Consider the following 24,790-nt stretch of genomic DNA (forward strand, 5'->3'; position numbering starts at 1 on the left):
AGCTGCCTCAGCCTCGGGAAAGGCATCCTCCACTGCAACAAGACAGTGAGATGGACAGCTGGGAGAAAAATCCAGTCCACACTGTGAGATTCGGGAGACCTATCCTGGGGGTGACCAGCAGATGGAGACATTGGCCCAGAAGCCAGGAGGAGAGCCGTCAGACAGCCACACCACGGGATTGTCACATGTCTACGATTAGCTCACAACCATTTGCTCTGGTGTTTATTCCTTGGAAACCAGGTTTCAATTATTTATAAAAACAAAGTGTGAGATTCAAATAAATAAAATTTATTTTCTCTTTAAAAAAATGAATGAAATTAAAAAGTGGAGATTACAGACAACATGCCCCTTGAAGATGCCCCTGCTATGCCCTCGGTTACCGCTGCCGCTAGCAGACGCAGATCTGATCGCTGACGCAGACCTCCAGCCTCGCACTGCACGGAAATCCCTGGGCGTCTGCCTGGAGGTAGCTTATACTGACCTGACCTAACCTGACTGAAACTCTACCCTACTGCATAACTACGATGAACCTATGTGTTAGAACTGTTTTTTTTCACTTAAAGGGTAGGGGTTACAAGTTTGGTGGTGGTGGGAGGTGGGGGACAAAAAGATGCTGAACGTTTGTTTGCATGTGTGCGTTTGCTTGTGTGTGTGCGGTGTATTGTGTGCGCGTGTGTGGTATTTGCTTACTACAGTTTGGAGCCAATGACATTGGAAAAATCTGGAGGAATGGGAGGGTAGGGGAGATTTGACTGACAGACAGATAACAAGGGCTGTTCAGGTGCTGTTGCTGAGAGGTCCAGGTGCTGAGCTGGGCTGGGCTGCACTGTCTGAGACACTGCCCTCTGCTGGTAGAGAGAGAAAGCTTACGTTAGGTACTATTTTTTTCCCCATCCCCCTGCTCCACAATTGAATGAATGCAATCGCGCGAGCTTAGGACCCTGGTGCTGGGCGGTCTCGCTGACTTCCCCTTACATTAAGAACAAGTTTCACCTTTGTGCTTTCATCCCATGGAACTGTTTGCAAGATTCTCATCTAAAAGGCATACAAGAGTAGACAGGTTTTGGTATTGGGTTCAAGTTTTGATGTCTGATGTCTACCCTAAGCTCTACAACTAGTGACGAGATGACAGAAAGAGTCACACTAACATTAAGATATGCAAACAGGGCACATTCATGCTTAGATGAATTAATAATTCCATATTTAAGCAAACTTTTTGGACGGACTTAGGAGCCCACCTAAGCCATTAACAGGGTAATTGCAATTGGAAGGCTATTGAAGGGAAATTTGTTAATAAACGGAGCTGGTTTGACGACGGTGCATTACCGTGAGAGGGAGGTGTCGTCTGCGCGCGGGCGTGTGGAGGAATGAGCGTGGAGTTCAGCTGGGGCTGGATGGAGAGCTCTGCGAGGGGGGAAGAGGGTGCGTTAGCAGGGAGCAGCACGGCCTCCCACGCACTGACACGGCGAGGCTGTCACACAGCTGTCAGGTGTGCTCTGAGAAGCCTGGTTTCCCTCAAAAAAGAAGCATTTGGACCTTTTGAAATAAAATGCAGGTTCCCGCCAACGTGAGCGCCAGAGGACAGAGCAGCGGGACAAAGGAACATGCAGGCTTGCCATACTGCCCTCTATTGGACAATAAAAGTTATGTTTTAGCTGCTTGCCTAATAGAATAAGATGATTTCATTCGTCCCCATGGAGAAATTCTCTTTTCACCTCCCCAACCTTGCTGTCCACGAGACACACAGGGACAAATACCAGTGAGATCAAGCTTAGAGGTCACAGTGTAGGGTCACCCCTGGAAGGGGTGATTAAGGTCCTTGCTCAGGGGTCCAATAGCAGTATCAGTCTGCCAGCCCCGGGAACTGAACCAGTAACCTTCCGATTACAAGAACAGAAGTTCTAACCCACTGAACCACACACCTCCCCATTAAATTTATATGGTATATTAACTAGCATGTTGACTGTGTGCTTCCCATTAAGAGACGTTATCTCAATCCCTCCTCTATTAAGGTGGGCCTGCACCTTTTTACAGTGCGAGATATTTTACTGAATACCTGCCCTCCCTCACGATTACGAGAGGACCGTAAAACTGCCGCCTTCAGTGGTGAACCTGAGATTTAGACACTGCACCAGGACCTGCTGAACAGCCTCTCAGTCTCCATATTAGTGCTAAACCCACCCACCCCATCCCAGAAACTGCACTGTGCAAAACATAAGGTCATTTTTTTTGGCTTTGGCCCCTCTGGACAGCAAAAAAGTACCACTGGCTACCAATGTGCGTAATGCTTATTCACACATTACTCAGGTTTAGTTCAAACAAACTGTTTATATTCAAACCTCATATACACCTTTATGACATGACCTGACTGGCTGCTGACAGTCTAGAGTGATCAGACTCTCTACAGGGTGCTCCTTTTGGACCTTATACTTCCTGTCCTTCATGTGAAATCACTTTTCCATTATACGTCACTTTTCACAATATGTAACACTTTACAGTGGACTTTGAGTAACATTTTACTTCATGTGTGAATGATCATGCACTAGTAAAAGCGTACTCGCTTTCATCAGCTCGGACTTCCGTGCGAAATAATGTGCATAAAACGAGGACGATGTGGTTGTCGGCAGCAGCACATTTATTCTCAAGAGATTACGCTGGTTTGCCGAGTCGCCATCCTAAGGGTCCTTTCTTAAATTTGCAGCCAAATACTGAAAGTTAATGATGGTCAGCTATGCTGTGTGAGCTGTACCAAGGGCCAGACCAATGGTGCTGAGGGTTTTCCATTGGAAACCATCTGAGCTGTACCTGCATTGATAGGGCCGAAAGTGTGACCAAAAGGAGCTGTCTGCTTCACCACCATCTGGAGGGGGAGGGGGGGGAGCGGTTCTTTATCAAAAATAAAATCAGTCAGTACGTTTAGTCTGTGTCTGGGGGAGCGCTCATCTTCTGCTGCCGAGGCTCCAACACACGTGTATGAATATTCACAAAGTGGTAGGCACGCCTCGTCAATCCCGAGGGGACACAAGGGTGGGAGTCTTTGGAGCAAATTAAACACAAAGCTGATTAATAAAAATCACTTCCATTCAGGCAACACTGGCCACCTTCACTGCGTTTCCCTAGGTACTGAGACCGGGGGAGGTCAGGGACGAGCCGAAACCTGCAGCTAACAGCAAATTAATCAGTCTGTTAATCAGTGCTGCGTCGGCATGCTAGACATTAGCGGCTGTGCCACAGAACGACCGGGGGGGGGGGGGATGGGAAGACCTACCCACGGGGCTGAAGTTGAAGAGCAGGGGCAGCTCCCGGCCACTGGGGAGCCGTGCACTGGGCTGCCGCAGCTCGTCAAAAAAAGCGTGGGCGCAGGCCTCCAGAGGGGACAGCCGTGTCACCGGCGTGTACTCCAGCAGGCGGGAGCACAGCGCTATGGCCTCTGGAGGGGTTCGCGGCTTGAACACCTGGGGGGACGGGACGGGGTAAGCACACACTCACCAAAAGCAGAGCATGACAGCAGACACGGCGACCTACGGGACAGCCTACCTTCGTCCAGGGGTGTGCTTTGATCTGTGGAAACTTGAACTCCGTGTAGTTGGGGTTCATTTCTCGGATCTGTTCCCTTGTCGGGGTCCCCAAAACCTGAGGTGGAGAGTTATGGTGGTTGCCGGAGCTTAGGCTTGTAAATCAGTGTTACAAACCCAGCACAATGCAATGCATTTAGGCTACCAAACAAGGCGTTTAACCCACTCTGTTAAAGACCAGATGTGCCACCAGGAAGCCCAAACTCGACTGATCTCTCAGGCCAAGCCACACCATCCCTGGCTCACCTTGATGATTTCCACCAGCTGGTCCACTCCGCTGTCCCCAGGGAAGATGGGCTGTCCCAGCAGCAGCTCAGCCAGCACGCACCCAGCGGACCAGATGTCGATGTTGGACGTGTAGTCGGTGGCCCCGAAGATGAGCTCGGGGGCCCGATAGTACCGCGAGCAGATGTAGGAGACATTGGGCTCCCCACGGACAAGCTGCTTTGCACTGGGGGGAGGGGGAGCAGACAAAACAAACCCATTTTGTTTTGAAACAATCCTAGCTGCCGGAAAAGCTCAGACTTCGAACAAGTCACCGTCCACACTTGGTGCAGTCATCAAGGTCGGCAAATAACTACGCAGTGCGAGAAGCCACGGGTGACCAATTGATGCAGGCTTTGATTATTAACCATCGTCAGGACTAACCGACATCTCCTAAATGGGGGGACTCACCTGCCGAAATCACACAGCTTGAGGATGGCAGTCTCGGGGTCCACCAACAGGTTCTGTGGCTTGATGTCTCTGTGACAGACCCCCTGGGAATGGATATAGGCCAGGCTGCGGAATAGCTGGTACATGTAGACCTAGAAGGGAGACAGGACAGCCTTAGGCACACAGATGGCAGCCCCAGACCACACAGGCACTGAAGGGACACACTTCACGTGGGGGGGGATTCATTTCTATGCCACAGAGGAGTGAGAGGAAGGCGACGGAGCACGGAGACACGAGCCTGTGGGCCGTGCAAGGACTCATTTACCACATAACAGTAGAGCCTGGACACAGAACAGGCCTAAGGGATGGAAAGCTGTCAGAACAGGAACAGGGGGTGGACATGCTGGGAGTACAATCTCAAGAGCTCAGACACCTGGGAACTGCTGGGACAGGATATACATGCCGGCAAGTGAGGTATCAACGGGAGCACATCCATGTCTGCAGCTACATGAGTCTCTATAAGATTACCACGGTAAAAGGCTATATGAACACCACCTAGACACCATTATAGAGGAGAACAGCTGCCCCCAGGGCTGGATTATGACAACAGGCCACAGCACGTTGGATTACAGCACAGCGTGATGCCAGAGGGGCGTTTTCCCAATAGCACAGACGAGCGCCACCCTCTCACTGACGCCGCATCACCTCAGCATGAACTGCGCACAGGAAAACCATGCGGGCCTTCAGGCTTCGCTTCAGCTTCCGTTTCCTGGAACAGACGGCTGTGATCGGGGGGGGGAACTGGAGGGTCAGTGACTTTGCAGTAACGCGACAGGTGGCTAAAGACCCGATGTTTGCCTGCAAAACGACTGATTCACCATCTTGGCCACTGGCCAGAGTAACACAAAGGATTAAGCAGGACTCACCAGCACAGTAGGCCTTTGGTATCTATCACTCGATCACCAGGAATTGCTGGGATGCTATCTACAAGCCACTGGCTACCCAGAGTTCGGCAATGAACAGTTCTTAGGGAAGTTGCATATGTCTCAGGCTAAGCACAGATCCCCGTGGAGGAACCCAGAAGGTACCACCCCCTGCAGCATGATAAGCTATCACCCAGCAAAACGCCAAAACATCCACTTTTTAAACCCCAGAGCACAGTCAGCAGTCCAAAGACATTAAAAAACATGAATGATGCCGGATTAAGGATTTAACAGATTTGTTGGAAACAGAGAGCAATCGATTAACAAGTACTAATGAACCACCAACCGATTTAGACCTGCAACCACGGCCAGGGCAGCCTTAGGAGATCAGGGAGATGGACCGTCAAACAGCAGGGTGACAGACACTGCAAGGGCAGCTTTGAGCACTGCACAGTCAGAGAACAGGCTTTAATAAACCGGCTTTCATAGTGACCTCCAGAATTTATGGCATCCTTGGTAAAAATAACCAAAAGAAGGCTTTGGGGAAAAAATGCTTGCTGTTAGGGCTGCACAATTTGGGGAAAATATCGAATCGCGATTTTTCTGACAGAAATTGCAATTACGATTTGATTTGCGATTTAATTTTTTTATGTCAATATTCAATATTCAGTGTGTAGTAATTTTAAAACATATGACGCAGCATGAGATACCATCAGTATTAACTGGTCTATATTCTAATGCAAGGATGAGAATTTAAAGATGTGATGTGTCAAGTTAAAGTAATAATGAAAACAATTGCAGCAAAAAGAAAAATAGCGATCTTGCAGGTAACGCTTATTACCCTCCTAATAACACTAGAACCGCCTTTTCCCACGCCAATGAACAAGCAAGAACTACTTCGGTATATGCAGTCCTTTTGTTTGCGCTATTGTGTTGTTAGCTGCTGTTATTAACACTAATAACACTCAAAGAAAAAAACATAATATTCATAACAGAGTGGCTGTTCTGTCCTGAAACGGTAAAGCTGGAAATTTTTTAACGTAGTATGCATTTTATAAAATGTTGAATAAATAGAAGTAATTTACTGGTGATTTCATGTTGGTCGAAGTTTCCGCTTTTTAACAACTGTATACGGTTATTTTCTATACAAATCAATTAAGGTGAAACAAAAAATGTACGTGTTCATGGTTGCAAACTCTTTCAGACTCTCACACAAGAAATCTAACGGCAAATCTATATTCCATTCTGAACTTAAAATTAGCTGCATCAAAAACGTTACGGCAGTTTACAAACCCTACAGACTATAAGGTAATAAAACTTACATACATGTAAATGTGTGCAGAACAGAGAACAGAAAATCTCCATGCAGCTGACCAAAGTTGCCAACCCTGCATTTTATTTTAAATGAGAAGTAAAATGCAGTTTTCAACTGAAGCAGCTTATCATTCCTTTGCTTTGTTACTCGGACAAATACAAAACGAATGATTAAACATTATATGCGTCTCTTTTTGTATGTTTTCTAAATAAGACCACGCGCCCAAACCCAACTGTAATAGCGATTAAAGAGATCTATTCTTTTAGTATTTATGTTAAAGCAAGAATTTTATTTTATTACTGTTGTGGGATTAATCTTTGCAAACACTTAAATTTAATAAGCACAAAAACATATGACAAACACGACTGTATTGTGGGTTTTACGGCTTTTTTGGAGGTCACCGACTCCGCTGATGTGAGAATTACTGACTGTCTCATTGTTGTTTTGATGGCTTAGCGGTATACTAATGCTATTGCCTATTAACAAAAACCAAAGGTATGATACGCTGAAGTATATTGCAGGTGGTGTTTAAATGGAGCGCCGGTTCTATTGATGATAGGACCTTCCTGAAACATTCTCGGACCATGAAATAGGAAGGCAATTCACTTATAGCTCAGTAGCGGAATCAGTATTTTTCTGCACCGCGAATGCAACATTTTCCTTGGGTTTCACGTGTTTGCTGTTTGTGGGCCTATACGCCTTCTTGGGCCACTTCTGATTGGTGAGCATGACTGGCACGCGAGAAGCACGGCACTTGTGATTGGTGAGAATGACTGTCACACAGGGAGCAAAGCATGAATCTGTAAAACTATTCTCACAGCAGTTTTAAACTCTGGGTCCGACGTGCCGTATGATGTATATCCTAAATCTCAATTTTTGCGACTTACTAATCGTGTTGTTTCAAATCGTGATTTCGATTTGAAATCGATATATTGTGCATCCCTACTTGCTGTTCATTAGCGCGATATATGTCCAAATAGATAAATCTAAGCTCTCACTGAGGTAAACTTCACAGAAAAGAAATAAAAATCACAGCACTAAGTCTTCTCTTTAGATGGCAGATGAGAACACATTTCAAGGGATTTGAGACCATTCTGCCACATGAAATCAAGATACTTTACAGAGTCAGACCCTGGACCTTACTTTTAGGATTCCTCTTCAGCTTGCACCACAAGTTCAGTGGTTTAGGTCAGGGCAGCGCTGAGAAATCTTGATTCCGTGGTCTGTGAAGTGTTTGTTTTTTTTTTTAGATGTGGAGGAATGCTTTGGATCTGACAAAGACTTAACTAAGACCAGTCTTAACCTCCTGGCAGACTGTGGCAGATTTGATGGAGACCATAATGCCATGTATCCAAACAGGATTCTCGGGGCTTTTGCAGGAAAAGCAGACCCACATTAGCGCATATCCACAACGCTTCAGGGTGGGGATTAGGTGCTTTTCGTCATGACCTTGACTTAACGCCAAACCCACCTCTGGTGTTTGTTGCAAAAAAGCTCTATTTTTGTTTGATTTGACAAAATCTACGTCCAATCAAAATTCCAGTAATATTTAGCAAACTCTGCGAGCTTACGTTTGCTGTTTGACGTCAGCAAAGGCTTACTTCTACATCCCTGCCAAATGTTTTTTGGATAGAGGTGGCATCTGGTTCTGAGGACTTGGTAACCTCAGGAAGCAATCAACTGCTGCACTGTATGTGGAGAACAGGATTCTACCAGGTAGAATTATCCAGTTATTCCAGACTTAATTATTGCTCTAATAGAGGAAATCGCAATTTAAGTTTGCAACTATTTTTTAAGGCATTGCCCAATTCACGTAGGTCAATAGCCTACTCATTTCATTCTCATCTTTGTGTTCTCTGGTCTTACCTGTGCGGATGGATACCTATGGGGGTTTGACCTGCATGTAACCTTATATTTATACCCCAGTGGAACAGAAAGTAGTGCATCACAGCTTTAGGGTCCCTAAAAATTGCTTGTAAAAGGTAACATATCAACGTGCAAATGTAGCAATTTGTTCAAGGGACTTTTCAGGGGTGCCAATAATGATTTGTATTTTGAGAAAGAAAAAAAAAATCACATTTAATATTTGGTCCTTATTACCAAGGCTGCCAATGACTTTGGGAGAAACTAAGGATGGACTGGTAGATCTGTAGTGTGAGCAGGAATGTGCACATGGAGACAGACTGCAGATGATCAAAATCAGAATTAGACAGGATACAACCAGCATTGAGCTCCTTTGCCACACTGAATGGCTTAAAGGACACTAAAGGTAGATGATCTGCTTCTACATAACACACACACCCGGTGTGATGTCCTCCAGTTTCAAAGGGAAAAGGGAGTGTAGTTACCTTGACATAGATGATGGGGATGGTGGTCTTGGCCTTGTTGAAGTGCCGGGCCACCCGGTACACCGTCTCTGGGACGAAGTCCAACACCAGGTTCAGGTAGACCTCATCCTTCTGCAGAAAGAAAGCTCCTCAAGATCAGTGCCTTCCCACAGCACAATAACAGCTGCACAGTCTTCAGGTTCTGTTCTCCAAGACAGAGGGCTTCGCATTATTCTGGTCACCATAAGCTATGCTATGTCAATCAGGATGATACCGTTTTACTGAGCTATCTATTCAGTAAAGCAGAAACACCAAGCTCAATGGTAAAAAAGCAGATTCCTTCTGAAATGTGCAAACTCTCAATGGTCACATAGAAAAAGTGGATTTTCCATGAACAAACACAACACTCTCCACTGATTTTCTCATAAGGATGCAGGGGCTTAAAGGAGGGTGAATCTGGAGCACGATAAAGTATCCCACCACCCCGTACTCACCTTCTCCCCACTCGAGTAGAAGAAGTAGCGCAGCCTCACGATGTTGCAGTGGTCCAGCTTGCGCATGATCTGCAGCTCCCGGTTCTGGGCCAGAGAGACACAGCAGAGGTTCTTAAAGTGTTAAAGCAGCATCTCAATAGCCCCAGTTTGAGGCCGGCACCCTTCTGCCTTCCGGTTGCACGTCAGGCACAGTAACACTGTGTCCTGATGCCTCGGGCGCATGTCGTTAGCCAAACGGGCCTCGCTCTCGGTACTCCCTGGGATTTCCCAGGCCGGCTGAGTGAGGCTGCCGCCAGCTGCATACCTTGAACCTCTTGTCCTGCAGGACCTTCTTAATGGCCACCATCTCCTGGCTGTCGATGAGGCGCGCCTGGTACACCACGCCAAAGGAGCCGTTTCCAATCACCTTGATGTCCGTGTAAGACACCTCCTGCGGGCGGTCGGGCCCCTGCCCGGGTGTGGCCACCACCGTCGTCACCTTGCCGCTGTCCCCTGGGAGAAGCACATGGGTTGCTGTGACATTGCAGGCGGTATCTCCTACACGCTTAAGTTACCCACAGATCCTTAGAGATGGGACAATGCGGTACTCGCTTATGCGCCGCTGCCTTGCCCGGTGGCCGCGGTCCTGCATCCCTGGGGGACTTACACATGGCACCTTCCTTCCAAAACCCAAGACCTTAGGCTCTCTGGATTGTGATGAGGCACCACATGGCTGACAGGAACTTGGGAACACATCGCCATGACCCGCGGAGTCACAAGAACAGTGGTACGGCCCTCCTGTAACCCAAACCAAAAATGGGCGTGTGTATGTTTCCCTGTTCTGATTGGTCAGATTATGACTTGGGCAACCCGATCCCCTTTGGCCGTCATATTTGCACACGTCATCCGACAATAAAAAAAAAAAAGAGGGGAAAAAAAAAAAAAGATCGACCAGGTGTAGGGTGCAGACTGCTGGGTAATGGAACAAGCAAGTCATCTGCGGCAGGCTGCCCTGCAGAGACAAGTGGTGCACTGCTGTAACGAGTGAGAGGGCTCATCTGCACAGAGCAACTCTGTCTGCATGCTGCTTCTAGCAGACGGCAGGCTTTTCTTTCATCTTAATGCCACTCTCTAAGGAGACGATAACCCCCGGAATGATGTCTTCACTGGAGCAGTCAGCTCAAGATGGACCGGCACCACCGGGAATGTGGACCATCCTTGCCACGAGCGCCTGTCTGACCAAACAAGCACACTGCTAGTATATGATTTTTAGTTCTAAAGGCATCTCCAGAACCGAATGGACTGACTGAGTTGACAAGTGATCAGCCCACTATATATGGTTGATTAATGTCTGTGAATGCAGATATTGTCCAAAAGGAAAAAAAAAATTCAGCTCCGGTTTCTCTGTAAAAGTTTTCTCCTTAAGAATAACTACAAAGAACCCAAGAACAATTTCCAAAGAAAAAGCCACTAAAAGAAAATATTAAACACCTCTCACAGTATAACTGCGCTCAAACCGTACATTCAGGAAGAAATTCTAGGTCACATCCATAGGTACAAAGCAGATCTGCACGTCACATTAAGGACAATGCTGCCTACAGCGTTACACATGAAAACAGGAAGACTCACCTGTCCACAATTAAGCATTTGCCTCCATTCCAAAAACTCTCCAAATCATTAAAAATGAACATCAAGATATTCCCTTTAATAATAAATGCAATAATGAGTAGCTAAAGAATGTGGATCCCTTACGTTAATAAAACATTGATAAGCGCGACTTCTCACTTTCAGAGTAACCATCCCATTTATAACATGCAAATCAGTAACCTTCTCCAATCTTCTAAATTTAACACTGAGTTTACTGAATATTACAACAAAATACATGTACCCCCTTCGTTAGCTGTACCACTGCTGGGTCCATTTCTCCCAGTTTGTTTTGAAAGCCGTTCAAATTAGGACCAATACATTTACGCACCAAAAACATTTGCCATTTTCTCTACACTGGGCAGAGCGACCACAAAGCAAGAAAAGCCAAAGTCCCAAATAGCAGAGATAATGTTTCTAACATTGCCCCTCAAACACCCTGTCGAATTAGAAATGCCTCATTATTCCCAGTCCCCGTGTTGATCTGCAGGGTCTATTGCTGATGGATAAGATAGATACAAAACCTTTTACAATAATTATTTAGAAAATGTATATCCAATTAGATTAAAAGATGACTCAAAACCAGAAGCACTGCAGCACTTACACTAGAGAAGGACTTGAGCAAACGCTTGCATTTACCATCAAAGCACTTTACAGTCAGGTTACCCAGACAAGACGCTGTGACTCTATACCGTAAATCTCTGCTGCCATAGCCAGAGACCAAAAAATAGATGACTTGATATCATCAGCTGCGTCCGACTCATTCCCCTGTCAACCAGGTAAAAAGAGGCATTAAACTTCAGCAGACTACAAGAACTGATTTTTTAAAAATCACTGCAGCACTTCACAGCCTCAGAATTATTTCCACTATTTATACATCACCATCACACCAAGCTCCTTTGTTTTTATACATGTCCAGCGATTGGCCCCAGCGCTGAGAGACACGACATACGGTATTGTTAAATTGGAAATTACAAAATCGGCAGGCTCACGTCAAGAAATTCCCAAAAAACAACAGGAGAGAAGATCAGAGGACAGGAGGACTCAAATATACACCTCAGTGTACCTGACATTGATACTGCGAGAATCTGAGCTGAGTCCTTGTCCTTTCAGTCCCTCAAAACCTGGCACACACACTCCAGCTGTGCCCCTGCTGTTTACACTGCCAGACTAAGAGTTATACAGCCAAGAGTGCACACTGACATGCTGCAGAAGTGCACCACCACTCAGGATGATTGTCCACCTTGCCTCAATTTTTCAACTAAGTGAAGCTCATTTTTGCAGACATGCAAAATTAAATTAGCAACACCTAACTCTTCACCAGTCTCTCTAATTACATCTGCTCCATAGGCACCGAAGTGGTGAGCACGAGCGCCGAGATCACAGTCACAGATTGATCCATCGAACCAATCCAAATCAAGTATTGCAATTGACCTTACAGCAATCAGGTGAAACTGAACCCTAGCTACTTATAAGTTCTCAACCATACGCATTCTCGTCCTACACTGGCCACTCACACCCCTATACACATCGCCTACACTGGCCATTCACACCCCTATACACATCGCCTACACTGGCCACTCACACCCCTATACACATCACCTACACTGGCCACTCACACCCCTATACACATCGCCTACACTGGCCACTCACACCCCTATACACATCGCCTACACTGGCCACTCACACCCCTATACACATCGCCTACACTGGCCACTTACACCCCTACACCAGCCACTTACACACATATACATCCCCTACAATGGCCACGTACACACCTATATATCTCCCACATGAGCCTTTTCATAAACACAAGTTCTGGCATGGTCATTCTTAAATCTCTTGTCTGTCGCTATAAGGACAAACTCTGCTGCAATATCCACTCACATACCTGCCACTTCTAACAGCGCTCTCATACCAGTGACTATCTAATAGACACAACAAACATTCCTACACAGTATTCAGTGGGTTTCAAACTTGACAATAGTTGACAACACAGGTCAACAACCAGACTATAGAACCAGTCACATTCAGAAAGAACCATACTGCCCATGTATAAGGCCTGTAAATCCACATGAAAAATAATGTGTAGAATGTCACCTGTAAAACGCTTGTCCAAGTCTAAGCATTTACCTTAAGAGCAAACATTTGACTTGTTGCGTTGTAGCACGTAATACAGTATACTAGATTAATAGAATTTCGTTTTTGTTAATGAAGGCAATGAGGCAATATTCCCTGCATCTAAGATACAGCCGTAAAGGGAGATCATGCTTCATTTTAGTAGTGAAGGTAAACTGAAGGATCAGGGCTACAAATGGGAACTAATTTCAGTATTCGATTTTGCCATTGCAAATTCACAATTTATTTTTATTTCTTCTTAAAAGCAGTAGATCCGACCGATTGCGCTAAAACGGTAATCGATACCGTAAAGTTCCTATGGTTTAGCACGTAGAAGCCCCGCAATGTACTCGTTACTGTATTACCAAGAAACAACTTCAATTCGGCCGGTAAATACTAGTGCCCAGATTTCGGCCCCTTTAGCTCCAGGCAAAAAAACAAAAAGACTTATAGCCCAAGTATCGGTTGTGTGCCACAAGACCGATCTTTATTCAATAAGTAGTTTTCTCGTCTTATTTCGATGTCTGCTTTCCTTCCTGCCTCCGACGCCCATATTTCCTCGAGGCCTCTCTCCTTTTTCGATTAAAGCCTGTCGAAAATAGCTGTTGGGGGAGCATCAGAGTCCCTTATCCAAATGGGCCGTTCGCAAAATAAGAAAAGAAAAACTACACAGCTAGCTTGGCATTTAACTCCATTACATGATCTCTCACTCCTCGCATCGTGTTACTTTAGTCAGCAGCCCCGTTTCCCCATAGCTTTAGATTATTAAATAAATACTCACTGCCCATCTTCAAGTTACCAAACCCTGACGAGCTGCTCCCGGAGGCCTGCGAAGCCCCAGTCTTTCCTGCGGCACTCCCACCAGCAACGGCCGATCCGGCGGCGGCTGCAGCGGCTCCGGGAGCGCCTGGTGGCTCGGCAAACGAGCTGGTCCTGGGCCGCCCGCTGCCGCTCATATCTGTGTGCTAGGGTGTCGGGGCAGGGGGGACGAGGGGTCGCTAGATAGGGCCAGACGATTGCCGGATGTGTCTATTTTGACTTTTAAAAAAATCGATAAAAGAAAGGCGGCATTAACACGGTATCAGTGAATATCTTCGTCTATCCCTCTCTCTCTTCTGTCTGAGCAGTTAGACCGGACGCACAGAAACGCACCGCTACGCGCTTTGCCTCATGGGTAACGAAGTCCGGACCGGCAATTCATTAGGATGTTTGAATAACATAAGTACTAAAAATAATAATTTATTCTAATTATTTGTCATTTTTTCACATTTATACAAAACTTTAGATTGGATTTATAACAGAAAACAATGCTTTATTTTACAATGGTGTCTTAGGCGAAAAGCAGAACCAACACACCCCTACTCGTACAAAAGTGATAGGACTTATGGGAAATGTATTCGTTTTCCGATTGAAACTGAACTTATGGAGCTAGTCTTACTTTCACAGACCATTTTTACTTAAACCTCATACAGTAAACGCTGCATGGCAGCTAAATATTCTATTTACGAATAGTGACAAATTACTTGGAGAAGTGATAAACTAGCCCTTTCACTTGTTGTTGTCCGAAACAACATATACAAAATTGACTAGGAAGACAGAAGTTCGGGTGAAATCCCACGGGCTAGCCCCGGAGGATGGAATACCGGGTAAACTTCTCAGAATATTCCCGTTGCATTCCGGACAACATGCGGTACTTTTTAAGTCACGATAGCACTTTAATCGCTCATTTCCCCGTAATGGCGACATGTAACCTTTTGCCGCCCCAAACTACGTCAGATGAAAAACTCCAATCCGCCCGGCATGGGCCCACACGGAGAGTGACAGGCCGTCCGTCCAATCAGCGCCGCCTTAAATCACACGGACAAGCTGTGGGGCGGGCCGGCGCGGAGACAGAGGGAGATCGGCGGACAAACGTTGTATTTCGGCTTCCTTGAACGTGTTTATACTGAGACGTTGAATGCATTTTAAATAGTCGTATAAAAGCCGGAGGAATTTTGCACGGTGTCACGACAAAGAAGGCCACACTGCATCCTCGGCGCGCAGTGACAAGTCACCCGCACGGGGGACTATACTACAACTGTAACAGAGGTAAGACGGTGATCCGGGAGGAAAGGAAGGCCCGGGCTTGTTACAGGAGACCTGCGGAGAAAAGTGGAGAGCGCCGCCTGACGACCGCTTGGAACCGGGGCGCCGCAGCCACGAGAGAGCGGTGCGTCTCAGAAAGGCAGGGGAATCTGGAGAGCGCCACCGTTTGCTCGCCACGGGCCATTACACAGGGGTATACGGTGGAGAATGGAGGGAGACGAAGTGAACGGAGAAATGTGAGTCTGTGAGTTAGGGATAGAGGAGTCGTGCTTATCAACGTGGACGAATATTCAGTAAACAAGCAGCTGTTTTTTTTTTATTTTAAAAAAAAGCAATCTCACATCTAAGTCTTCAGTATACAGTCAAGCACACGATGTTTAATAATAAACACGCTCCGATATGTGCGTACGTTTGCTGAAGGGAGGTTTTAACTAATAAGTACTATACCATATACCAAGTTGAATGTATTGGTAGAGTCCCTAATAGAGACCGATCATATGAATGGCCAGATTGGTGTGTATTAATCAAACGTTTGCATTTGTGTACAGTGGGCATAGCATGCGGCGTCTGGTACCGTAACCCATGCCAGGCTATGGATTTAGCCAACTCATTCTGTATCATAACCAGAAATGTGAAATCTGGAAGCTGACTGAAGTCAACGGGCATCGATCAAACGCCCCGAGCGAAGCACATCGAGCTATAAAATAACAATTAACCTGTAAACTTAGAGTTCTAGTATCTCTACTTATTTGCATAAACTTGCCTTTATAACTTTCATCCCCTTACTGTTCTAGAGATAAAACGTCTCAAACGTAAAGAAAGCTGTGGTGGGAGTTAATCAGCCATGAGAAAGATGTTTGGGTTGAGAAAACATAGGATTCAGACTCATTAATGTGTGTCACAAAGGACACATGTCATTCTGAAACACACTTTGAAAGATAATACAGAAATAATACAAGCAGGGGTTAAACTTAATGAAGACTTATCATAGTTAGAGTGTGGAATAGTCTTCCTGCTAGTGTAGCGGAAGCTAAAACCATGGGTTCCTTTAAATCAGAGCTAGATAAGATTTTAACAACTCTGAGCTATTAGTTAAGTTCTCCCCAAACGAGCTTGATGGGCCGAACGGCCTCCTCTCGTTTGTAAATTTCTTATGTTCTTATGTTCTTATTAGTTATGTTGTATTTTCCCAAGGCCCACTATTGCTATGATTTGGGAAATCGGACATATACACCAACTTTATGTCCTTGTGCATTTGGACAGCATACACACCACAGAAAATACACTTTTCAGACAGATTAATATGTATATTCATTGGTCTTTCTCCACATTTCTACATGCAGAAAGTCTGTGCCCCTCCTGTGCACCAGATCCGCAGTGACAATGGGTGACCAGCAGGAGGAGATGGAGGGCTTGTACGTGCAGCACCAGTATATGTGCAGCGAGTGCCACCAGCTGTTCAACACATTGGAGGAGGTTCTGGTGCATCAGCAGAGCCATACCGGCCCCGATGGCGAGGAAGCGGAGGCGGCGGTGGCCATGGCGGGCAATACAGACCCCCACCAGGCCCTGGTGGCCCAAGGGGAGAGCCAGTACCAGTGCCTGGAGTGCGGAACCCTGCTGAGAAACCCAGAGGAGCTGCTTCTACACCAGGAGCTGCACATGAGAGAGGGGGCGGTGGAGGCAGGCCAGGGTAGGTGGGGTGGGGGGGAGTTCAGAGAGAGGTTTTTGTGAAGGCCCCTGGGAAGCACTAGAAAGCATAAAGGAAGCAGCTGTGAAGGAATAGAGCAAGTGTCTGAGATTGGGCTCCCAGAAGGCCGTGGGTGTGCAGTTTGTGCTTCCCTTAATTACATAATTGGCACAATCAGTATTTTTAGGGTGCTATTTCAGACGAAGAAAGTATATCTGGGGATACACACAATGTACTCGTTGTGTGCTGTGCGTGTCAAATGCTTTGTTTTCAGGTAGTTTTTCAGAAGAACTTGTTCATCAGTTATGATTGTATGTTTATTGTGTTAGAGAGCTTATAGTTGGGGGTTAATGTGCATTTGAAACCCCAGGATGGGAGGCAGCAGTCAGGAGGGTCTGTTGTTCTGGGAAGGAAGTTGAAGATGCAGCAAATTGTAATGAGGTTTGGATGCTTAGCTGAGGCACTCGGAGTGGGAGGAATGTCACGCGCGCTTCCTGTTCCAGAGCTGTGTGAGGTGGTGGCAGCCGGCGAATCAGGAACGGCGCCCCCGCTGTCTGGCCAGATACAGTACCAGTGCCTAGACTGCCTGGCCCTCTTTGATACCCCGGAGGTGTGGCTGGCACACAGACAGACGCACAACAAGAGCGGAGGGCAGAGCAGCAGCACCGACACGGTGAGTGACTCTAAGTGAAAGGCCGCCAGTGCATGGGGAGAGGGCAGCGCCCGGCCGACAGCCACCCCATGCTTTGTCTTCCTCCTCCAGGAGTTCGTGCTGCAGGCTGACGGCACTGTCACGCCGCTGGTCAACGTTCAGAACCTGATCGTCAGTGAGCAGCAAGCCGGGGAAATTCTCACCCTGGCCCAGGTGATGACGCACCCATGTCATCTGCAGAATTTCAGCCTCTGTGTTCGATTCTGTCATGGGACAATTTTGGTGTGAAAGGACTGTGTATCACTGACACTGTTTTCTATCCATGACCCCCCCTCCCCCACCAAGGTTCTGGCAGCCCAGCAGCAGCAGATGTCCTCCCTGCCTACGACACCACCCCGGACTGCTCTTCTCCCGTCCGTGTCCCCCGTGCAAGGCTCGGCAACCCTGCAGCTGCAGATCTGCACAGCCCAGTCTCTGGCAGATGGTTCTGCGGGGCCCCCCCTTCGAAGGGCCAGGCTGCTGCCCCCGCTTCTGCCTAGCCCGTTGGAATCCAATGGCGGGAGGACGGTTGGTGTGGCGACGGTTCCGATCCGGTCGGCGGAGCCTGGAGAGGCGAAGATGGAAGACGAGAGCCAGGTGGTCATCATCCACCCCTACGAGTGCTCCGAGTGCGCCCTGCTCTTCCAAACACCTGAGGACTTCCTACAGCACCAGGGGGAGCACTTCCTGGGCCAGGACAAGGAGAGTGGGGAGGAAGGGTTATTGGAAGGCGAGGGGGATGACGAGGATCAGGCAGAGGATGGGTATCAGCTAGAGGAGAGCGACCAGCCTGGGCAGGAGAGACTCAGAGTGGCAGGCACCCCCCAGAGACGGCAGCAGCTCGGCCTACCGCGCCCCCGTCAGCCTGCTGCCTCTGTGTCCGTACCGCTGCAGTGCACCGAGTGCCAGCGTACCTTCACCTCAGCCAACCGGCTGGCGGCTCACCGCCGCGTCCACGAGCACGGCACGCACGAGTGCCCCGAGTGTGACAAGGTATTCAAGAAGCCGGCATCACTGCAGACACACATGCGCACTCACTCTGGAGAGGCCCGCTACCTCTGCGTGGACTGCGGCCATGGCTTCACTACCGAGATGACGCTGGTCATACACAGGTAGGTCACCGCCGACGAGCGGCTGTATGCTGCATCGGGCAGGCCGGTGGTCCAGCACTGACTCGTCCACCTCCCTTCATAGGAAGACCCACACGGCAGAGCCTCTCCATCGCTGTCAGTTCTGTGCCAAGACTTTCACCAACATGACCAAGTTCCTGTACCACCGGCGAACACATATGGCTCGGGCTCCCTCTACTCCCATTACCATGGTATGGCCTGTTCGGGCATGTGACTGGGAGGACATGCTGGTTCTGTGTGTGTCTGTGTGTGTCTGTGTGTGTGATCTCACTGTGCTCTCTTTGCTCGGCAGGTCCCCACAGCCCCCAGACACTTGCCCCTGTCACACCTCAGCGTCTTGCAGAAAGTCAGGGAGCAGGATGAGGTCGCTACCAGGGAGCGGGAGGCTGCGGCCATTGCTGTGTTCACGCCAGTGGAAGCCGAGGCCTACGGCGACCCCTGCGGGGTGGAGACTGGTACTGTGGGCTCCCAGAAGGAGGAAGGAGCCACTGCGGCCGGGGAGGAGAACGGGCTGGAGCCAGAGCCCGCCCCGGATCAAGTTCGGGGAGCACAGGGCAGCGAGATGTCTTGCCCCATCGACACGGCCGATGTCCTGGCGGGGGACTCGCAGCCCGACTCTTCTGGACCACCAGCGACCCTGTCCCAAGCCTCCGAGTTCCCATGCCCGTCCTGCGGCAAGGCGTTCCCCTCGCAGCTGCGGCTGGTGCGTCACCGGCGCACAGTGCATGTGGCTGAGCGCCGCTTCAAGTGTGGCGTGTGTGGCAAGCCCTTCAAGAAGCGCATCCATGTGCGCAACCACCTGCGGACGCACACAGGCGAGCGGCCCTTCCAGTGCAGTGACTGCGGCAAGACCTTCTCATCCCTGGCCAACCTGTCGCGGCACGGCCTGACGCACTCAGGCCTACGGCCATACCGCTGCGACATCTGCCACAAGGCCTTCACGCAGTCCTCCAACCTGCGGCAGCACCGCCTGCTGCACTCCAACCCCGCCCCCTGTCCCTGCCCCGACTGCCCTGCCACCTTCCTGCGCCCAGCCAAGCTGGCCGCCCACCGCTACACCCAGCACCCGGGGGCCCCCGCGCCATACCCCTGCCCGCACTGCCCCTCGGGCTTCCTGCGTAAGCGCCAGCGGGATCGCCATTGCCTTGAGGTGCACCCTCACCTGGCTCACGCTGACACTCCCCCCGACTCCCTCCCCATGCCCACCAGCCAGCCTCCACCAGGAGGTGACTCCCACCTTCCCGGTTTGGAGCTGGCGGAGGGAGGCGACACCTCCAACGGGGCCAGCATTCCTGCTCCACCAGATACCCCAGCCCCGGTTTGCCGTGGGGGTTTGGACTGCACTGTGTGCGGGAAGCGCCTAAACTCGGCGGCCAACCTGCGGCTGCATCAGCTGAGCCACACTTCCGGGCGTCGCCGCACAACCTCGGCTGCTGGCCGTGCCAAAGGCCACCAGTGTCCCGTGTGCGGAAAGCTGTTTGTGTCCTCATCCGGAGTGGTGCTGCACCAGCGAGTGCACACTGGCGAGCGGCCCTTCCCCTGCGCGCAGTGTGGCAAGTGCTTCCGGCAGAGCACCCACCTGCGGGAGCACCTGCGCACCCACTCGGGCGAGCGGCCCTTCCGCTGCGAGCTCTGCGACAAGAGCTTTGTGCAGAGTATGCACCTGGCCGAGCACCGGCGCACGCATACCGGCGAGCGGCCGCACGTCTGCCTCGTCTGTGGCAAGGCCTTCCGGACGTTCTCCAACCTGCGCAACCACCGCAAGACCCACGCCCGCAACCTGCCGGAGAATGGGCCACAGGCCGCCAGCACCGCTGGCGAAGGGGCAGCGGCGGTAGTGTTAGATGCTTCATCAGTGGACCTTGCAGCTGCAGTACCCGGAATCTGTCCGCAGGGGGAGCCTCAGGTTATCCAGATACAGACACAGCAGCTGCAGCAGGTAAGGATGGACGTTCACTAGCCTAAGTGTAACCAGAGGCTGTGAGAAGAGAGCTTCATATCTCCTGTCTCCTCCACAGACCCAGAACACCCCCACCATCATGTGTAATGAGTTTGGGGAGACGATCGCCATCATCGAGACCAGCGAAGGAGGGGCGCTGCCCTTGGCGGAGGCCATCGAAATCTACCACACGGCCCTGGAGAACAGCCTGGGTATGGACTCCATAACGGTGGACAGCCTACAGCTGCTCTGAGGGCTGCAGTCGACCAGTCCCATGGGAGATGGGGGCTAGTAAAATAAAATGAAAGAAATAAAAACAACTAAAAAACGTAGTCAAAAGTGACTGAAATGTGTGTATAGGGCGTTGGTCTAGCAATCATGTGATAAGCCTCATAACAGAGCATAATGCACTGCAGAAGTGAGCTGTACACACTGAGCTGTTGTACACACACACGCTGTAAAGACCAGCATGCGGCGGGGGAGGGGGGTGGGGAGGGCTGGGCCAAGGGCTCTGCTTCCCATGTGGTCTATGCATCACTCTTTACAGCTTGTACATTTTTTTTTTCTTTTTTGTAAATGTGATTTTTACTTCAGCTGTTAAATTGAATCTCATTTCACTGTAAATAAACATGACAGTGCTGTTTGATACCAAGCTGCAGTCCTGGTCCTCTCTCGCTGCCTGGCCTCCGAATCCAAGCAGAACATGAACCCGGAACATTGCAGCACTTTGGGGGGTGCGGACAGAGCAGCCTGGGAGGGCAGCAGTGCACTGATGGTCTGGATGTCTTACCTTTACAGCTCATTTAAGATGTGTATCCAGCCGCACAGATAGTAAGAGGCTTGGACTGAACCATTGCTGAACAAGTAAGACCAAGCTATATACAAGCAGGGATGAGATACATTCCCCAAGTCTGTCCGTAGGCAAGTCGGAACAGCTAACTATGGTTCTTATTTAGTGTTAGTCAGAAACATCAAAAACATCTTAAAATGAATAGTACAGCACATAATGATACAGAAATAATAAAAGTAACTGCATACAGTACTGTACTGTGCCTCAAGCTGACAAACCGCTGATCCTGTGCAATGTTTTCATGAGTGTCACAAAGTAGTGCCTGCATTCATTATTATAAACCATTGTGATTTGTATTATAGCATTTATGGCAGTGCATTCGCAAGTGCGACTTGTAAGTCTGACGTTATTCGTCCATGGGACTGCCTGTATTTTCAGACAGCTGCATGACAGTTGGGAATTTGGGGTGATTGCTGAGCCCAGCCCTTCAGGAGTATGAACAGCGCCTCTTGATGGAGTGAGGTGGCTGTGATGCTGCCAAACTCCACTGGTGTGTCATAGGTTGTGAGGTGATTAGCTCCTACCTCCCGTCTTTACATCATTGCTTCTGTACCGTATGGTGCCTGGATGTCTTAATTCAAAATCTTCTTAAGTAGGTAGCCCTATTGCCTCACAGCTCCAGGGTTGGGGGTTCGAATCCCTATGTGTGTGTGGGTTGCATGCTGTCCTTGTACTGAACAGGTTTCCTTTCACAGTCAAAATATATGCAGCTGTGAATGCTTGTGAATTGGCCGAGTGCATGTTAGTATGTGCCCTGTGATGGACTGGTGTCCTCTGCCCTATGCTTCCTGGGATAGTCTCTCCGTCCCTGTAGTGGGTAAGAGATGATGGATGGGTGGAAAATAGACTCACATGACAGTTATGCAAAGATGTTTGAAGTACGTGTAGGAAAGGTTTCCTTCCACAATAAATCCTCCATGTACAAAGTTGATAGCTCAGAATTCAGAAAGTTGTGTCTGGATAAATTCGTAGTTGTTCTAACTGCATCATTGCTGTTCTTGGGATACAGTTGGGGTACCATCAGGGTGGGCACTGTTCACATGCTTCGATAGGAGAACGGTAGTCACTGTCTGTGTCTCACAAACAAACAAGCAGCCAAGGTGCTGTGTTAAATCTTTATTGTCATTTTATGCTGCTTTCTATGTAAGAAATATTGCACATGGTCAACATGCCCATTTAGAAACCAAGACCCCTTTTATCATCATAACTGATGATCAAGGAGCAAACACACATGTGTGCAGCAGCCATGATCAATCACATTTTATTCCAGATTTCCACACAAGAAAGAAGCCAACGGATCTTCATTTTCATCTTGTCCTATGGACATATTTTTCCCATAGTTCTTCTCTTCAGTCCTTATAAAGCGCTATTAAATCCTGACCGTAATAAGCCGCTATCTTACGGCTACTTTGATTACTGAAAGAAACCAACTAAAAAGTTATTAATATAGACTTTGTATATTTCCTCAGTAAAACAAGGAGTAACACAACTGTTAATAGTCATAGTCATTTATTTTTTTTTATTTTACAGTTTTATTTTCGGTAACGGCGTTTTTAATATTCAATTATGCATTTTTTTCTGGATTTTTATAACGAGTCCCGTGACTCTACAGTAAATATGTACAACACAACCCGTTCCTGCACAAGGGACAGCCAAATACCAAGCCAGGCTCCCTGCCCATAAACACTCATGCCACACTCGCCCACAGGAGGGCGTGGGACAGAGCAATAAAGTGACAAGACGAACGAGGAGGGGGACAGCGATGGCAGCACAGGGGCGGGGGGCGGGGGTCACGAGGTTCGCCAAGAATATCAAAATAATCTTATGTTTTTTAAGCAGTTACTCCCCTCCAAACGCCACGCACTGTAAGGAGAAGGGGAGAATTTAAAGAGGGAAGACAAAGGAGGAGTGAGAGAGGAGAGTGGCTGTCCTTCATGCATGCTCTCCAAAACACAAACAAAGGATAAGATGAGAAAACAAAACAGCAGTGAGGGCTAATTCTGTGGGTAATACCAATCCACAATAACAGTAAGAACAATAATAATAATAATAATAATAATAATAATATAATGAACTTGAGAATCACGTGAGTCAATTTAAAATCAAGTTTATATTCCTTTAAAAAGTTAAAACACTCTGCTTGCCTTCAGGGGAAATAAGTCCTTCCTCTTCTTCATCCCTCTGTTAGGTTTGTTTAGATTTGAGTTCAATTTAATCTTAGTCACTGCCGGGCTGAACAGTCAGGGCCCGAGAGCGGCGTTCACGGATCCCCCGCTTCCTTCATGGCCGTCCAATTTGGCCAATCACAGGAAGGCAGAAACTCCGAGCTCCCCCCGGAGCTCTCAAGTAACTGGCCCTGATTGCCTGCTACTGTGGAGTGGGAGGAGCTAGTACATTTATTTAAAGAGGCGGAGCCAAATGGAACAAGGAGTATGTGTGGTTCTCCATTCATCAATGTGATCTCCAGTCAATGGGGCTCAGTCTTTCAATGTCCTGCAGAGCTAAATGAGCCAGTGACAGGTGGAAGAACTAGACCCCACCCCCTTTAGTAACCAAATAACTACTTTCCTCTCACCCTCATTTAAAAAAAATAAAAATGAATGACTGCCTGTAAAAAGACTGAATGAAGCCACGCTGGTCCAGGACCCCGCATGTGTCCTGTATAGTGCCACGTGCCCGGCCAGGCCAGGCCGGACTGTGCTAGCAGTGGCAACTCGTCCATTCTGCGTCTCCGTATTTCAGCCGGCAGTGAGAAGAGGCCTGTGCTGCGCATAAAGAGTCTCTGAGGAAAAGAAACCCAGTGTGTTCACTTCCGAAAACCTCATCCGTCTCCCTTCACGCGACGCCCTTCCAAAACAACCCACCCCCACCCCCCGCCGCTGCTTTCTGAGCTGGCACTCTGGGCCGACGAGACAGGCAGGTCCAGGCACAGGTGGAAAGCTAGGCTTTTTTGGGGGGTGGGGGGGGTGCACGGGGCCAGCAGCCATCCATCAACCTGTCCCACCTCCTGCCGGGCTCATCTGCTAGACTCCTGCGACTCGCTGGCGCCCCCACGGTGCTCTCCAGGGCTGTGTGCTCTCTCCAATGCTGCTTCCTTCTCTGACAGCTCCACCCCTACCCCTCCTTCGGCTGACGGGCCGCCAGAGGGTCCTGGGAGGGAGACCAGGTCCGAAATCCCACCGGCAGCTCCAAGCCCCGAGCAGCCGGGTTCGGAGGGCACTGCCGTCTGCATGATCTTCTGCCGGACCTCGCGGATCTTCAATTGCAGGCACACCTTGGTGGGGAAGATCTCCACATAGCGGGCCTGGAAGGCGGCTGTGGCCTGAGCTGCATTTGGGGGGGGGGGGGGGTGAGAAACATTAGCATCAGAAGCAGT

The 24,790-nt window shown here is 48.8% G+C and overlaps 3 protein-coding genes across 11 annotated transcripts in view; 1 reads left to right on the forward strand and 2 right to left on the reverse strand.

Moving 5' to 3' along the window:
* Positions 1-267: 267 nt before the first annotated feature.
* gsk3ab (glycogen synthase kinase 3 alpha b) lies at positions 268-14,805 on the reverse strand. Of its 5 annotated transcripts, none has more exons than XM_023810023.2 (11): positions 13,811-14,805; positions 9,593-9,780; positions 9,289-9,372; positions 8,816-8,926; positions 4,251-4,381; positions 3,822-4,026; positions 3,538-3,633; positions 3,269-3,455; positions 1,327-1,404; positions 994-1,035; positions 268-845 (listed from the first exon to the last, which is right to left on the reverse strand). In XM_023810023.2, the coding sequence occupies exons 1-10, from the start codon at positions 13,983-13,985 to the stop codon at positions 1,004-1,006; spliced, it is 1,287 nt and encodes a 428-aa protein (XP_023665791.1). In that variant the 5' UTR covers positions 13,986-14,805; the 3' UTR covers positions 268-845; positions 994-1,003. The 5 variants fall into 5 exon arrangements, with proteins under 5 accessions (XP_023665791.1, XP_023665793.1, XP_023665794.1 ...); XM_023810025.2 differs by having other exon boundaries at positions 268-848; XM_023810026.2 differs by having other exon boundaries at positions 268-848; positions 976-1,035.
* A 99-nt stretch (positions 14,806-14,904) lies between these two features.
* On the forward strand, positions 14,905-21,216 carry znf526 (zinc finger protein 526). 4 transcript variants are annotated; one of them, XM_023810017.2, is made up of 8 exons: positions 14,905-15,350; positions 16,458-16,807; positions 17,308-17,477; positions 17,568-17,669; positions 17,802-18,607; positions 18,690-18,816; positions 18,918-20,564; positions 20,644-21,216. In XM_023810017.2, the coding sequence occupies exons 1-8, from the start codon at positions 15,322-15,324 to the stop codon at positions 20,815-20,817; spliced, it is 3,405 nt and encodes a 1,134-aa protein (XP_023665785.1). In that variant the 5' UTR covers positions 14,905-15,321; the 3' UTR covers positions 20,818-21,216. The 4 variants fall into 4 exon arrangements, with proteins under 4 accessions (XP_023665785.1, XP_023665787.1, XP_023665786.1 ...); XM_023810019.2 differs by having other exon boundaries at positions 14,905-15,238; XM_023810018.2 differs by having other exon boundaries at positions 14,905-15,117.
* Positions 21,217-22,515: 1,299 nt separating this feature from the next.
* The window catches only part of cicb (capicua transcriptional repressor b), a 36,559-nt gene continuing 34,284 nt past the window's right edge, over positions 22,516-24,790 (reverse strand). For both annotated transcript variants that reach the window (XM_023809939.2, XM_023809937.2), the window contains one exon: positions 22,516-24,741. In XM_023809939.2, the coding sequence (XP_023665707.2) occupies positions 24,431-24,741 (311 nt within the window). In that variant the 3' untranslated portion in view covers positions 22,516-24,430. The remainder of the gene's footprint in view (positions 24,742-24,790) is intronic.

The sequence above is a fragment of the Paramormyrops kingsleyae genome, chromosome 9 (genome assembly GCF_048594095.1).
Source record: "Paramormyrops kingsleyae isolate MSU_618 chromosome 9, PKINGS_0.4, whole genome shotgun sequence".
In the NCBI taxonomy this organism is placed as follows: Eukaryota; Metazoa; Chordata; class Actinopteri; order Osteoglossiformes; family Mormyridae; genus Paramormyrops; species Paramormyrops kingsleyae.